The following is a 17,253-nucleotide window of genomic DNA, read 5'->3' as shown; positions in this document are numbered from 1 at the left end:
GTTTTCAACCAATCAGGACGTTTCGGTGTACATTTTTGAAAATATTACCCAGAATCCAGAATACATTAGATTCTGAATTAGCGAATTGTTTGCTGTGTTGGGGACTAATTGGTGGCATAAGGCTGTTTGCTGTGTTGGGGACTAATTGGTGGCATAAGGCTGTTTGCTGTGTTGGGGACTAATTGGTGGCATAAGGCTGTTTGCTGTGTTGGGGACTAATTGGTGGCATAAGGCTGTTTGCTGTGTTGGGGACTAATTGGTGGCATAAGGCTGTTTTCTGTTCTTTGGTCTTGTTATGTCTATGACACATTCCGTTTCATTGTCGATTTTTTAACCACGCTGGATTATTCATTTTAAAAAAAGCTCTGATGAGACTTTTCTAATTCCTGCAAAAATATATCTCAACATTACCATTTGTTGTTGATTTTGGAAAAGAATGAATACTGTGAATATTTGCTGATACCATATTTTCGTCATTGTCGTCTGTTAACCTTCACAAAAATCTTCTCCTCTGAACCTACTGGACCAAATGATAAGAACTTGGCCACAATCATCATTCAGGTATCTAGTTTAAAAACTGTCTCTGGTAACAATGCCTGGCAACCATGATGGCTGACACAGGTAAAAATTGAACACAGGGGTAAAATGGACCTTTTTGTTATTATTTTGAAAACCGTTCTAAATAGTTAAGATCAATATTGAAGGGTGTACAGACCTAATAGTATACTTGTTAAATTCCATGTCCTTTGGTTTCTAGTAGAGAGTTGTCTCATTGGCAATCATACCACATCTACATCTATATCGTTGAAATGCAAAGGGTCTAAGACCCATCACGCAAGTACTAATTTGGTCATTCAATATGGTGCTCATTAAAAACGTATTTACATGTGAAATTAAAATCAAATGTTTGTTGCGTTGACTACTCTGTTAAATAAGTTGTGAGGCTGTTCTTGAATGCCTCTGCATCTTCTATATTTAACAGTCTTATTGGTAGAGTATTCCAGTCTTTGATGGTACGTGGAAAGAAGCTGTATTTGTAGGTGTTTGTTGAGGTTTGAAGATTTCTAAATTTGCTTACTGTTATAAAAACTTAAACAATGATACAGATAATTTTTTTTTAATTACACAAATGATCAGATGTCAAAAATGACAATGCATAATGGTACACGATATTTCTGTTAATATCAAAATTGCTGGATCTTTGTTTAAACTGGGTAGTCGTCCAATATTTACCTAAAATAAAACACTTTCTTCTTTGCAAGAAAATTTAACCTTCTTAAAAACTGAAGTAGATCTTGACAACCATGGGCAAACTAAAATTGAACCTTAGATTTTGTTTAAAAACATTGCATTCAAAAGCTAAAGACCATTTCCTAGGTAAATTAAGAATTTTTCTTATTACAAATAAAAATAAGTGTAGACAAATGATTTGTACTATGAAGAAATTTAACCCACAAAGCACCCTCTCTCACCATGACAGTTAAAAATAAATAAAACCTACTGACTGTAGTGTATTTTTTAGTTGTCTACAGCAATGAACATCTTTGCTCTAAACATTATTTAACAAAGAAAATAAACATGATGATGATGAAGACACTTATTCATCTTCTAAATCAGAAGCTTTGATCTAAACAACATTTAACAGTGATAATAAACATTATGAAGATGCAGACACTTTGTCATCTGCTTCTGATTCTTCAGGAAGTTCTTCACCAACTTCAAACCTGACAAAGTCCATTACTTTCATATTGTTCTCTGTTAAAATTTCATACACTTTTGTATCAGGGTCCATTAAATACTCTTGAAATAAGAATCGTGATTCCTCTTTTTCTTTTTCTTTCGGTAAATTTTCAATTTCATCATCACTTTCTCCTTCTCTTGAATCTTGAGCCTCGTTTTCATATTTCTCTGCAGAGCTGTTGTTTGACACATTTTCATCAGTCTCTTCATCTTTACTACTCTCTAAAGCTATATCGTCATAGTTACCAATTGTTTTTGGATTCATGCCAACAATATGTTGACCTAGTTGCTGACTAAGACTATGACCTGGGATGACCTTTGTACCATTTATTATTTGACTAAATTGAACAACAGCAGCATATTTTCCTAATTGAACATTTTTTATCCACAGTGGTTTACCTGAAATAAAAAAAAAAATCATTTAATGTCTAATTATCCCAGTTTCATACTGAATATAATGAATATAGAAAATGGTGGAAATAATTTTTTTGAGTTGTTTCCCTTGGCATATTACTGTAAATTCAGAAATTATTGCATTTGTCATTGCGATTTTTCAAAATGAACCAAAATGCACGTTTAATTATTGTGATTTTAGACAAATTCACAGATTTATGTTTTAGTTACATGAAAAGTTTGGAATAAATTATAATGACTTAGCTGGCAAACATTTTACAATAACTGATGTAAAAATATGAAAACATTTCCATGTCTATAACCTAAACCTTATGATTGTATTAGAGATGGTACAGAATTAAAAATAAATTTTAGGATTTTGGTCTCCTGTGGAGAGTGTCTCATTGGCAATCGCACAACATCTTCTTTTTTTATATTAGACCCATTGTGTTCTACCCCTTGGTTGGGTTGTTGTATATTTGACACATTCCCCATTTTCCTTTTCAATTTCATAAAGTCCATAAAATATATTTGTATTCTACTTATCATTATTTCAAAGACCTAAGCAACCTTCCACAATTATTTGACTGTGCCTCACTTTCATCACCCTTAATCAATTTTGGAACAGTCCTAATTTTTTTTTACCTGTTACATGAACTGTAAATAACTTATGTGTTTGTGTTGCAGGCCTATGAGGTATATATTTCTTAAACTTTTTATCTGTATACACATGTACAGTATTGCAATTAGTTGAAAAGATCAAGTACAGTGAAACCTGTCTAATTTAACACCTGAGTATTCAAACATCCTGCACATTTTCATGATCCCAAAATTAGCCTATTCTTGCAGGAAAATCTTGAGTACATTGGCACCGTTTAATCTGACATTTTTTTCTAATCCCCCAGTATTTCGGATAAGGCAAGTTATACTGTAATAAACTTTAAGGGTCCATGCATTTTGTGGACTTTTTAATCAGTCCCCTCAAAATTTAATTAAAAGCAGGAATGATGATGCTTAATTGTAAATTTACCTGCAGGACCGTACACATAAGATCCTAATTGTAAATCATTAGTAGCTTTATAAAATAGGGCTCGTCTTAATTGCATGTTTTCTCCAATATTTCCTATCTCCATGGCAACCAAGTCTGCTATTGAACTGCTGTTGTCTGTCCCTGACTTTACTCCACCTACTTCAGATTTCATAAGGAGGGACTAAAAATGAAATTAATTTACATTGAGCTGCGACGGATAGAAATCAACAAGTAAATGACTTTCATTGATTTGGAAACTTCAAATATGAAATAAACTGGTCACTATTTTTGGTCTTTATTGTCAGAGGCGGATTTTAGATGGAGGCCCAGGGGGCCCGGGCCCCCACCCCTTTTCTGGGAAAAAAATGGTTGATCATATAGGGAATCACTGATGCATGACTGGAGCAGGCTCCTCCTAGACAGACAGGGGGCCAACTTATGAAAAATTCTGAATCCACCACTGATTGTAGGGTTCTTGTATCATGTATATCAACTCTATTTTAAACCAGTAAAAGGCTTTGCATTCACATTTTTCAACCCGAAATAGATAAACAGAGACATTGAAATACATATTTGCATAAGGTCGATTTTTATCTGACGAAGCTCATTTGTTTATTATATATAAATAAACTGATTCTCTAAATACAATGAAATAGTCAGCATTTTTGACATAGTATTACATGTAGTGTTAATATGGTTAATTCTTACTAAGTCTATCCAAACAATTTTTGCAAAGAATTCTGTTCATGCCAGTGGTAGGGGTCATCTTAAACTTGCAATGTGTGTAAAAGGCCTCACTGTGACTTAGAAATGAAGAACAGCAATAAATGTGCTGTTCGTTTGCTTTTTTTGTGATTTTTGCTGTGCATGTACTAATTTTAGGTCATGGATAAATACCTCATATCAGTTGTTTTTCTATAATGTATTTCTCCTAGTAGAATATATATATAATCAATTCTTTCTTGCCATGCTTGAGATAGATTCAGAAGATTATTATAGAAGGCATTATATTTGCCAGTATTTTGGTGTAGAATTGCCATAGCTTTGTAAATTCTCTTACAACGTACGGTTTTTATTATTATTTTGGTATCTTTTGTCTTTCTTCTTGACAAATTTATATATCAATCATGTCAATAGGTAATTCTTACCACCCCAAAAATCATCATTATTTGGCATTAAACAATCTGTTGAACATAAACTCTGGTTACCATGGCAATACCTTACCTTTGTGTCGTTGATATGTTTGCTGTGTTGGTGACAAACTGTTGCTAGGTGGGTTACAAAAGTTTTAAACTTGTCTGTTCTGGCTACAAAATCAGTTTCACAATTAACCTGAAAATAAAAACAAAAACTATTGAGATGTTAAATGTTCTGATAGAAATAGTATTTTGTATACTGTGGAATCATTATTATTGTTGTTGTTGCTATCAAAATGATAATATTCTCTTATTCAAGACTAACAAATTATATTTTTTGCAACTAAAGGCAAACATATCTACAGAGACAGTGAGCTTAGGGTGGAAATCTTACCTCTACCATAGTCACATGACTTTTATCATAAATTAAACCAACAAGTCCCTGAGCCATTTTCCTGTTCTGTAACTTTGTTGCTTTTGCCCATCCTTCCTTCTTTGCCTCTTCTTGTAACCATTTCTCTGCCTGTTAAATATCAACATATTCATATACCAGATTTGTTATAGATGAAACAAGAATGTGTCCATAGCACATGGATGCCCCAATAGCAAATGAATAGCACTATCAATTTATTTGCAGTCTGCACTGTTAGCCACTAGTCCAATGCCCCAGACTAGTAAATATTGATTCGGACTAGTGAAAATTTTCGAAATTTTATATAGTCATATAGGGACAAGTTTTCATATTTAGTGTCCGGACTAGTAGATTAAAATGTTTTTGGTGCAGACTGATTTGTTCAGTGGACCACGGAATTGGGATCAAAACTCTAATTTGGCTTTAAATTAGAAAGATCATATCATCATGCTCATAGGGAACATGTGTACTAAATTTCAAGTAAATAGGACTTCAACATAATCAAAAACTACCTAGACCAAAAACTTTAACCAGCTTAAACAGGACAGTTGGACGGACAAACAAACAGACAAATGGCATACTATCATAGGTTGGGCATAGAAATACAAAGAAAGGGAATTTTGTTTGTTTCACTTGATACTCAAAACACTTTTCTCTTTTAAAAATAGTTGATCAACACTGATTTTAAAAAAGGCAACAGTAGTATACTGATGTTCAAAACTCATACATCGACAGAAAAAAACAAATCCAGGTCACAAACCAAAACCAAATGTCCAAAACATTGCTGATATAAACCTCTGAAATAAGTTTGATAAAAATCTGACAAATTGCAAGCGCTTACAATATACATTTTTAATTATTATTTTTAAGCAGCACATTTTAAGATTTTAATTCTAATCATGCTAATTAAAACATTTGTAAAAGAATGATTTCTAAATTTGTCTTACACCTTTTTGATATAAACCTTGAGCTCTGATATAACATATATAAGTCTGATTAAAATTTTAACAAGAACAGGATGAACGTGTACATAGTTGCATTAATGGATGGACAGACTCCCATTATGTCTATTTCCTCTATAGCCTGTCATCACTGTCAAATTCATGCTCATGGTGCAGGTATAAAAAATATCATTAATATATGATCATTAATCATGTTAATGCTATTTATATAATTATATATACTAGTCATTGTTAGTACAACTACAAAGAATCATGTATCATAATTTGATTGATTTTGGAAAATTCTAATAATTATGTGAATATAAATGATTTTTTGTCTCTTTTGTCAAGTTTATATGCATGATATGGTTCATATATCAATTTAGTTTTTCAAAACTGTTACAGATATTGTATAGAGATTTTTCAACTCCAAATAGGTTAAAAGACTGATATATTAATAATCATTTCCATAAGGTTCAATTCTATTCCGACACAGCTCATGTGTTTAAGTCCCCCTTAAACATGTTAAAATTTACCATTTAAATACAAACTGGTCATAATTACCTGTTCAACATTATTATCAAACTTCACTAAAGCTTTCTTGCAGTTAATGAAAGCAATTCCTGTCTTTTTCCTTAATTTACTGAGAGCGGCTTTATCAACCTGTGTACTATAACATCTCATTAATCCTGTCCATCTGATAGCATGCTTCAACATTCTGTAACTATAAATATAAACATGATAAAGACTTTCTCAACATGTGTCACATCTTATTAATTCACTCCCCCCTATGACTATTTACAGCATTCTTACTGGTGTTTCTAATTCTCATATACTGTAAATTCAGAAATTATTGTGATGTTTTTTATTATTGCAAAAAATGGGACAGCATATATTATCATTGCAATAACAGTCAGAGCTCAGACATAAACAAGTCGAGTTTTGTTTTTGACTTAAAGAAGTCAAAACATGTTTTTATAATAAAAATTTGTTTTCAATTTTAGACTTATCTAAGTCGGAAAATGACAGACTTGTTTAAGTCTATTTATGTTGATGAAAATACTTAATTTTACTTGGTGGCCAAAGTACACCACCTATGACAGCAAAAACCTGTCTGAGAGTTCACAAGGACTTGAGCTATCTATATCTAATTATCTAATTGAACATCCTTACTAAAAACAGATGTTTTACCTCATTAAGTGTGGTTCCAGGTGGTTGCATTGTAAGGTTAATTAACATAATCTCCGATTTTTTAGACTCTCATTCATATTTTTCTTTAGAAGACAAAGCATTGTCTTTCAATGTTGTCATTATTTGATTTAGACGCATGACCTTTTTATAAATATGCGTGGGTCTTGAAGTTAACCAATTTTGATAACTTATCGACTTGTAGGAGTCGATATTTGCAACGTTTTGATTCTGGTCAATTATTTCTTGCTTAACAATATTTTACTTATTAAAGTCATATTTTGTCTTGCATTAAAGGGAGATAAATCCTAAAACGTACACATTTAGACCTCTATGAGTCAAAAGCAGATTCAGACTTATTAATGTCTGAGCTCTGACTGAATAATCAAAACTCACATTTTGGACTTTTCTCTTTGAATTAATTAGAATTTTTTATATATATCTCAAAAATAAAAATCCCATTTTACTCTAAAATGACAAAATCTCAATAATAAATGCCTGCAATAATTTCTGAATTTACAGCATTTGTACAGTATCAATTATTAATTATTTTTTGGGGAGTAGGATCTATTTGGAATGAAACAACTGGGGACAGAATGACTTTGGCAGTCTGCACAGTTAGCCACTAGTCCGATGCCCCAGACTAGAAAAATGTCATTCGGACTAGTTACTTTTTGCAAAACTTTGTTTGGACCTATAAGAAAAATGTCAGAATATTGGTCTTTGGACTAGTGCCGGTAGTTGAAAATTTTTTTGGTGCAGACTGGTTTGGATAATAGAAATAGGTGTGTAATAAACCATTTTGTAGATAATTAAATGAAGGTTTATTACTTAAACAGTTCTCAATGGGACATGTGCATCATGTGCATGGGATAGATAACCACAAAGGTCAAAATGATAATGTTCTTGTTATTATAGTATACGGTTTAGTTTGCGACCAGTGCTTGTGATGTGTCAGTCTTGTGTACCCTACATGTGCTTGTTATTATAGTATACAGTTTAGTTTGCGACCAGTGCTTGTGATGTGTCAGTCATGTGTACCCTACATGTGCTTGCTATTATAGTATACAGTTTAGTTTGCGACCAGTGCTTGTGATGTGTCAGTCTTGTGTACCCTACATGTGCTTGTTATTATAGTATACAGTTTAGTTTGCGACCAGTGCTTGTGATGTGTCAGTCATGTGTACCCTACATGTGCTTGTTATTATAGTATACAGTTTAGTTTGCGACCAGTGCTTGTGATGTGTCAGTCTTGTGTACCCTACATGTGCTTGTGATGTGTCAGTCTTGTGTACCCTACATGTGCTTGTTATTATAGTATACGGTTTAGTTTGCGACCAGTGTTTGTGATGTGTCAGTCTTGTGTACCCTACATGTGCTATAGTATACGGTTTAGTTTGCGACCAGTGCTTGTGATGTGTCAGTCTTGTGTACCCTACATGTGCTTGTTATTATAGTATACGGTTTAGTTTGCGACCAGTGCTTGTGATGTGTCAGTCTTGTGTACCCTACATGTGCTTGTTATTATAGTATACGGTTTAGTTTGCGACCAGTGCTTGTGATGTGTCAGTCTTGTGTACCCTACATGTTCTTGTTATTATAGTATACGGTTTAGTTTGCGACCAGTGCTTGTGATGTGTCAGTCTTGTGTACCCTACATGTGCTTGTTATTATAGTATACAGTTTAGTTTGCGACCAGTGCTTGTGATGTGTCAGTCTTGTGTACCCTACATGTGCTTGTTATTATAGTATACGGTTTAGTTTGCGACCAGTGCTTGTGATGTGTCAGTCTTGTGTACCCTACATGTTCTTGTTATTATAGTATACGGTTTAGTTTGCGACCAGTGCTTGTGATGTGTCAGTCTTGTGTACCCTACATGTTCTTGTTATTATAGTATACGGTTTAGTTTGCGACCAGTGCTTGTGATGTGTCAGTCTTGTGTACCCTACATGTGCTTGTTATTATAGTATACGGTTTAGTTTGCGACCAGTGCTTGTGATGTGTCAGTCTTGTTTACCCTACATGTGCTTGTTATTATAGTATACGGTTTAGTTTGCGACCAGTGTTTGTGATGTGTCAGTCATGTGTACCCTACATGTGCTTGTTATTATAGTATACGGTTTAGTTTGTGACCAGTGTTTGTGATGTGTCAGTCTTGTGTACCCTACATGTGCTTGTTATTATAGTATACGGTTTAGTTTGCGACCAGTGTTTGTGATGTGTCAGTCTTGTGTACCCTACATGTTCTTGTTATTATAGTATACGGTTTAGTTTGCAACCAGTGCTTGTGATGTGTCAGTCTTGTGTACCCTACATGTGCTTGTTATTATAGTATACGGTTTAGTTTGCGACCAGTGTTTGTGATGTGTCGGTCATGTGTACCCTACATGTGCTTGTTATTATAGTATACGGTTTAGTTTGCGACCAGTGTTTGTGATGTGTCAGTCTTGTGTACCCTACATGTGCTTGTTATTATAGTATACGGTTTAGTTTGCGACCAGTGTTTGTGATGTGTCAGTCTTGTGTACCCTACATGTTCTTGTTATTATAGTATACGGTTTAGTTTGCGACCAGTGCTTGTGATGTGTCAGTCTTGTGTACCCTACATGTGCTTGTTATTATAGTATACGGTTTAGTTTGCGACCAGTGCTTGTGATGTGTCAGTCTTGTGTACCCTACATGTTCTTGTTATTATAGTATACGGTTTAGTTTGCGACCAGTGCTTGTGATGTGTCAGTCTTGTGTACCCTACATGTGCTTGTTATTATAGTATACGGTTTAGTTTGCGACCAGTGCTTGTGATGTGTCAGTCTTGTGTACCCTACATGTACTTGTTATTATAGTATACGGTTTAGTTTGCGACCAGTGCTTGTGATGTGTCAGTCTTGTGTACCCTACATGTGCTTATCACAGTCATCTAGTCCAAATAATTATGACATCTTGAAAGGCTATTTTAATTCGTAAGACGTTGAAGATAAAAACTAAATTTACCTTTCAAGATGTCACAATTATTTGGACTATTCACATGATACAACAACTAAAAATTTATTAGGTTGTTTACATGTTGATACTGTAAAATATCAGCTGTGAGTCACAATATGAAGCTTCAGGTCTAACTTAGCCATGTCTGTTCAAACATTATAAAGTCAAAGATATGATGTCTAGTTCAAATTTATAAAGGCCAGGTCATCAGGTCAATATATTTACCATAACAAAGCCTTTATATGCAATTAATTAAAATCTGAGCAGAGAGGTACGGTGTAGTCCAAGATTACTCTGATGTTCGACAGCTGTTTTGCCAGACAAGCTGGGGCCGTGGGACGTCAGACATGTCAGAGCTCGCCCCATATCAAAAAGTGGATATTTGCCCACCCAAAATAGATGCACTGCTTTGTCGCTTCTGCAGCTGAATGGCAAAACGCAGAAATCGATGGGTCACTGTGAAAACTGTCTAATTACATGAATTATGAGAAAATAAAGGTTGTCAGGTAGGTGAAACTTACATAAATGAAAAATAAAGAGATTGATGCCCAATTTATATCATTCCAAGGCCCTCAGTCAGCTACAGAAGCGACGAAGCAGCGCATCTATTTTGAGTGGGCAAATATCCATTTTTTTTTATATGGGACAGCTCTGACATCCCACGGCCCCAGCTTGTCTGGCAAAACAGCTGTCGGACATTAGAGTAATCTCTGACTAGATACGGTGGAATCCTTGTACACTCACTATCAGGATTAATGCAGATGTGTCACTAACGTATTTACAATGTTTAACATTTACAAGAACAATCCCCAGTGTGTGTTAGGACAGCGGGTGGTAAATAAAACATTACAAATCATGAAATACTGAACATAGGAAAAACTGTTAATTTGGGAACTTCTTTGGAGACAACCACATCACAAAGCATAATATAGGACAATGATTTGAGAATGCATATTTTTGTTATGATCAGATACAGAGCAGCTTACATAAATTTCAACCTTGAGAACGTGCAACTCTTGGGGACGTTAGTGATGAGGGGATGAAATGAGTATTCTATTACAAGTTATTTGAAAGTACTAAAAGATATGCTACAGCTCCGAACCCACACTTATATCATCCACGCTTTTTAAAAGACTCGCTAACGCACATTCCATGGGTTTAGCATGACGATTGTGTTGAAAGTGGCTTTGAAGTAAAATTTAGACATGTAAGATCAGCATATCTTCATCATTTTATAATGAAGATGTTTTGCTTTGATTTATAAAATCTAGTCAGCAAGGTTCAAAACTACTATGAGTGTTTAAAAAGATTCTGAAGTTTTCCAGTACACAAGTATTTTTTATGAATTTTTTTTACTGAGAGATCATTATTGATATAAATTCTTATTCTTTTTCTTATACAAATTTTGAAATGAATTTTCATTTTGTCGCTATATAAAAAAAATACAATGGGTGTCAGGCAGAATTGTATAGGCATTTTCATATTCAATGGAAAAAATCTCTATTATTCCGTACAAGAAATGATACCAGTATAATATCTATAAAAGAGTGATATATATGAAATTAACTGGTAGCAGAATGTTTAAGAGACATAACACTTTCAACTTGGGCGTTATACCTTTTTTTTTAATAATTGACCTTCTTTATGATATAAATATGTTTACTATCGAAATGTGTCTTTTGTTTCTGCATGCTTTTGTGCTTTGTCCAAATGCCTTTTTTTCTTTTCTTCTTTGACATATTTGTTTGTTTGAATAGTGCATAAGTTAATGTATAGTCGCCGTCACGTAAAATTGGCATCCTGATTTTAGTCAAAATTTTCTTAAATATCGATCGCGTTTACTCAAGATCATGTTTTTCAATTAGCTTCTTCTTCTTCTTCTGGTATTCTTTTTCCGTCCACGTTGGGACAACCTCAATTGAGTACAGTTTTTTTTCTTTAGTCAATATCTACAGACAACAGTAATCCGTCATCACAATAATGTCAATAATATCCATCACCGAATTTATATACACTATATATATATACAACATATATATACACAATATCAATCACGGTAAAATTAGCGGAATAAAAATCCAATCCAAATATATACTACTGTCCTACCTTTTATTGTGTTTGCACTGTATTATCCTGACCTTCACATTTTTCAAGATTGTTTTCATTGTAAAACCGCCATCTTGGTTTCTATGAGGATCCCTTACTACATAACATTCGTTACTCTATAGTTGGCTGTACCTCTAATTCAAGTTCTACATTTTTACCTATTATGTCTGCTCACGTTGTTGTAAATACTATAATAGATTGTTTGCAACTGTGATTCAAGTCAGAGGGTTAGCTAGCTATAAAACCAGGTTTAACCAAAACATTTCTAATGAAGAAAATGCCTGTGACGAGTCAGGAATATGTCAGTTGTTATCCCTTCGTTTGATTGTTCAAGCTTTCGATTTGCCAGTTGATTCAGCTCAGTTGATTAGGGACTTTCCGTTTTGAATATTCAACAGAGCTAGGTATTTTTGTCATCCGAAATTTTTCTGGTGCGGGAATGATGAAGTGCATTCTAGATTTGTACCATTCTAATCTACTCCCAGACACTCTTGAAAGTTCAGAGGTACTCGATGTTGATGATAAGTCTATTACATCACATCCATTTTCTTGTAATTTGGTAGTTTTTGTCTTCCGTGTGTGCTCCGATATATGACAGTGAGATCAGCTCTTTGGCGTACGCGTTTTCTACATATTCTGGATATGTAGGATATAGTCCATATGATGCATGTGTTATTACTGCTTTAGTTTGATTATCCGATTATAGCTATAACCTTGTTTCACTACTGAATCAACGAGAAAACTCATGTCTTGTGAGGTACCTACAGTGCATCTTAATTCTGATATTGAGTAAGTTGCACTAATTAAAAACATACTTAAGTTGTTGCTATAACCTCTTCTAGTATGTATGTTTTCAAATCTATGAAGGTAATAACCTCTGCCATGATGGTGAATAGAAAATAAAGGACAAAAAGTGCAGAATACAGTGGGAAAGTATAAAAAATATAGAGAAAAAAAATACCAAAATAAAAAGAATAGAGAATAATTGTGTGCTTAAATATAAAGAATGGATAGAAATAGGCAATATTTATAATAGAATAGAGAAAAAGGGGTTTAATATTTTTTTTCAAAGAACACAGAATTGAATGAGCCCCATCCAATTACTCTGTCATTATGTTCAGCTCGTTTGAAATCTGTCTGTTATTTTCTTTGTTTGTTTTTACCGTATTTACATCTGTTAGTATTTTACAGAACATTTTACTTGGAGTTGATATTTGTAATACTGTTATTGCAATTTTAATAATATTTTTTATTGTCCAAATTTAAGGTATCTTACTTTTTCATTGCCAATTGACCTCTCAGATATAAGACAGTGACAATGATGCATGAACAAAACAAAAAAATACGTAATATATAGGTACAAAAAACGTTAAAAAAATAATATCAAGCAGCCAATATTGTGTTATAATCTTGATCCCTAAATAAACATACAGATATGTAACGAAGTAGCACAAAATGATATATAGACCAAGCACATTAGTACTGGTGAGAAATTAAAGACAAGGTACACACATTTACCATAGCACAATAAAACAATGACGGGATGCATGTATAAAGGAATGTTAGGCGTAGTATGTTTACTGTCAATGTTCTATCTGCGTTAGATAGGTCAGCTGCTCTTTTTTTGCATTATGTTTATTTGTTGTTTCTGGCTCTAACCTATAGCTATTTAATACTTCTTCTAAATATTATTTCCATATACCCTCCAGCTTTCTTACTTTCAGATATTATATAAGTTTAAACATATTTGTTTATTATAGTGGACTGGGAAACGAGTTATTGCAACTTATGTTAATCCTACTCCACTTTTCAGGTGCATGTGCTGCCTTGAATTAGCATAAGCCTGCTCTTTTTCAAAATCTACAAAGGGGTCTTTTACGTGCAATATATATGACTCTCTCTCAACAAGGGTAAGTCATTTCTCGTCCCCTTCCGACGGACTATAATCGTTTCTCAAGACCATACTCGCAAATTGTGCCAAGGATTATCCGAAAATTCAGTGCCTGAAATTTTCTCCCCGGAGCGGAAATCGATCTCAGGAACCTTTTTGTTAGTAGTCCGATTCTATAACATCTACACTTCAGCTCTCCTGATATTATATAGAAGGAAATGATCGCCTCTCACTTGGTGAGTTTGAGTTTTTGATTTTGCCATTTACTAAAGGTTTTCATTTTGATTTTTTCCAGGAATTCGGTAATATTTCCAATTTTTCTCTGCATATGTCAATGTACTAGATGCTATCGTTTGTTTAAGTTTGTTTAATTTCCTATTACAAAGCTTTGAAGAATTTAAGGATATAGATTAACTCAGCTGTATTTGGCACAACTTTTATGAATTTTGGGTTTGGATTTATAACTAAATTTATCTATGCGTCACTGATGAGTCTTATTTAGACGAACTGCGCGTCTGGAGTATTAAATCATAATCCTAGCTGGTACCTTTGATAATTCTTTGTTGTGACAAAATGATATAGTCACTTACTACATCACAGCATCGCCTTAATCATACACCATTTATAGATCACCTACTTTTCCCGCTAGTTGCTGAGTGGCCAATCTTAATTTTATCTCTCTTTTCAAGTGATATTCAAGTAAGTTTATTATTATTATTTACAATATACATGTAACGCATTATCTAATTAAAATTACCCTAATTAGCGCTTAACATAAAACAATTGCAGTTTTAAGAGGTGTTAGACTTTAAAACTATCATTGCTATTAGAAAGAAATAAAATTTTGAACACAGAAATAGGCATAAACTGCAACGAAACGAACAAAAAATACAACTCAAAATTACAAAACACTGCATATATTGATCATGAGTTATATCACATCAGTAGCGTGTATGATTAGAAAAGACATCCTTGTGTTACCAAATAGTTAATCCCACTAAAGGCTGCAAGATGTACTCTATCGCGAAACAGAAGTGTTATTGATATCGGATATGTTCCTTACGTCGTAACTACAATCCGCTTCCCTTTCATGAATTTGACCTACCGAATAAGACTATTTACCGGATTTGTTAGAACATAAGCAACACGACGGGTGCCGCATGTGGAGCAGGATCTGCTTACCCTTCCGGAGCACCTGAGATCACCCTTAATTTTGATGGGGTTCGTGTTGTTTATTCTTTAGTTTTCTATGTTGTGTCATGTGTACTATTGTTTGTCTGTTTGTCTTTTTCATTTTTAGCCATGGCGTTGTCAGTTTGTTTTAGGTTTACGAGTTTGACTGTCCCTTTGGTATCTTTCGTCCCTCTTTTTCCTCCCATCTAGTCAGATTGTTATTGATCAACACCAAAGGACATCCTTGTGTTACCAAATAGTTAATCCCACTAAAGGCTGCAAGATGTACTCTATCGCGATACAGAAGTGTTATTTACAACCCATCTAGTCAGATTGTCATTGATCAACACCAGGCCTTGAAGGCATAAAACTTTGCTCAGTGTTCTGAGCACAAAAATCATGCTCGAAACATGAAATCCAGCCATTTGATTGGTTGATTTGCGAGTCTGAACACAAAAAACATGCTCGAAAGTTTTAAGACCGTGAGGCCAGTACACCTCTCCTCAAAGATAAGATGATTGAATGTAAGAAATTACACAAATAAACTCATCATGGTTACCAGGATTGAAATTGTGTATTTACGCCAGACGCGCGACTCACCATTGACGCTCGAAGCAAACAAAGTTTTAAAGGCCAAATACAGCCTGAAGTTGAAGAGCCTCGAATCCCAAAAATCCTTAAAGTTTTGCCAAATACCACCAAGGTAATCTATTCCTGAAGTAGAAAAGCCTTGGTATTTCAAAATTCAAAGTTTTGTAAACAGTTAATTCACAAGTATGACCATATCAATAATAATTCATCATGTTCATGTCAACACAGAAAATAGAGTTAGACCGTATAAGGATTGAATGTTTCCCACATCAGTTTCGTACAGTACCAAAGACAAATCGTTACCAATGTGATATGACTCAATATGATTCATTGTCTTGTAATTTCGAGGTGTCTCCTTCTTCAATTAAAGGACAAAACTGCAAAACTCAAGAAAGCAATAACATCATAGGAATATCTTAGGTTATGAGTTTAGTTTTTTTTTTAAAGTTTCATGATCCGATTATTTTTCTCTCGATCGATTAATGATTTTTGAACACCAGCATACTACTGTTGCCTGTATTCGTCTAGTTTATTTTTTTTTAAAAAGAGAGTGCAATCTCATCGATGTTTAAACCTGAAATGATATGTAGTCGAGAAACATCACCAAGTTTGAATAATCATTGATGATCTGTTTTAAAATAGGGGCGAAAGATACCAGAGGGGCGAAAGATACCAGAGGGACATTCAAACTCATAAATCGAAAATAAACTGACAACATCATGGTTTCAAAAGAAAAAGACAAACAGACAAACAGTAGTACACAAAACACAACATAGACAAATAAAGACCAAGCAAATACTTGGAGGTGATATCATGTGTCCCGGAAGGGTAAGTAGATCTTGCTCCATATGTGGCACCTATCGTGTTGCTCATGTTAGTACACACGCGGTAATAAGTCTTATTTGGTAGGTCACATTCGTGAAAATTGACCGGGTTGTATAGTTACGACATAAGGAACATATCCGATATCATCTATGACGTCGTTGGTGTTTACATTCAAGCCACTAACATTAAATGAACAATATTCACCAAAACAAAGTCAAAGAACACAAAATATTATAACACCAGGTAATAATAATACTAATACGATATGAGCGTAAGGTACCAAAAACTCATAATTCGAAAACAAACTAACAATCCCATGGTAAAGAAAAACAACAAACAAGTTTACAAAACGCAACATTGGAAACCAAAGACTGAGCAACACAAACCCCTAACGAAATGCGGAATGACCTAACTTGGTCCGGAATGTTTAGGCAGTATGAAATAGCGGATTAGTAATCGACTCATATCTAACGTTCAGACATCACTAAATAGGATCCATCGGTCATTTAAATGTGCGTGACGCTCGTTTCGGTTCGGCTGTGATGACATAATAAAGGCAACAATAGTATACCTCTGTTCAAAACTCATAAATCCATGGACAAAAAACAAAAATCGGGGTAACAAACTAACATTGAGGGAAACGCAATAAATATAAGAGTACAACGACACAACATTAGAATGTAACACACACAGACACGGACTAAGCATTAGACAAACTCTTATGATAATAACAAATATAACATCAAAACCAAATACATGAATTTGGGATAGATAAGTACAGTGACACGTCTTATAGTAATGTAAATTCACACTCAAAAATATCATCCGTCATGTAATTAAACAT

General features: G+C 34.0%; 1 protein-coding gene across 2 annotated transcripts; it reads right to left on the bottom strand.

Moving 5' to 3' along the window:
* Window positions 1-1,101: 1,101 nt before the first annotated feature.
* Window positions 1,102-10,886, bottom strand: LOC134694004 (elongation factor Ts, mitochondrial-like). 2 transcript variants are annotated; one of them, XM_063554994.1, is made up of 6 exons: window positions 10,810-10,886; window positions 6,217-6,376; window positions 4,694-4,822; window positions 4,388-4,495; window positions 3,164-3,344; window positions 1,102-2,139 (listed from the first exon to the last, which is right to left on the bottom strand). In XM_063554994.1, exons 2-6 carry the CDS (start codon window positions 6,367-6,369, stop codon window positions 1,658-1,660), a joined length of 1,053 nt encoding a protein of 350 aa, XP_063411064.1. In that variant the 5' UTR covers window positions 6,370-6,376; window positions 10,810-10,886; the 3' UTR covers window positions 1,102-1,657. The 2 variants fall into 2 exon arrangements, with proteins under 2 accessions (XP_063411064.1, XP_063411065.1); XM_063554995.1 differs by having other exon boundaries at window positions 10,822-10,877.
* Between the last annotated feature and the right edge of the window lie 6,367 nt (window positions 10,887-17,253).

The sequence above is a fragment of the Mytilus trossulus genome, chromosome 13 (assembly GCF_036588685.1).
Source record: "Mytilus trossulus isolate FHL-02 chromosome 13, PNRI_Mtr1.1.1.hap1, whole genome shotgun sequence".
Taxonomy (NCBI): domain Eukaryota; kingdom Metazoa; phylum Mollusca; class Bivalvia; order Mytilida; family Mytilidae; genus Mytilus; species Mytilus trossulus.
The sequence above is the reverse complement of the archived record's forward strand: the minus strand, read 5'-3'. Positions and strand labels throughout refer to the sequence as shown.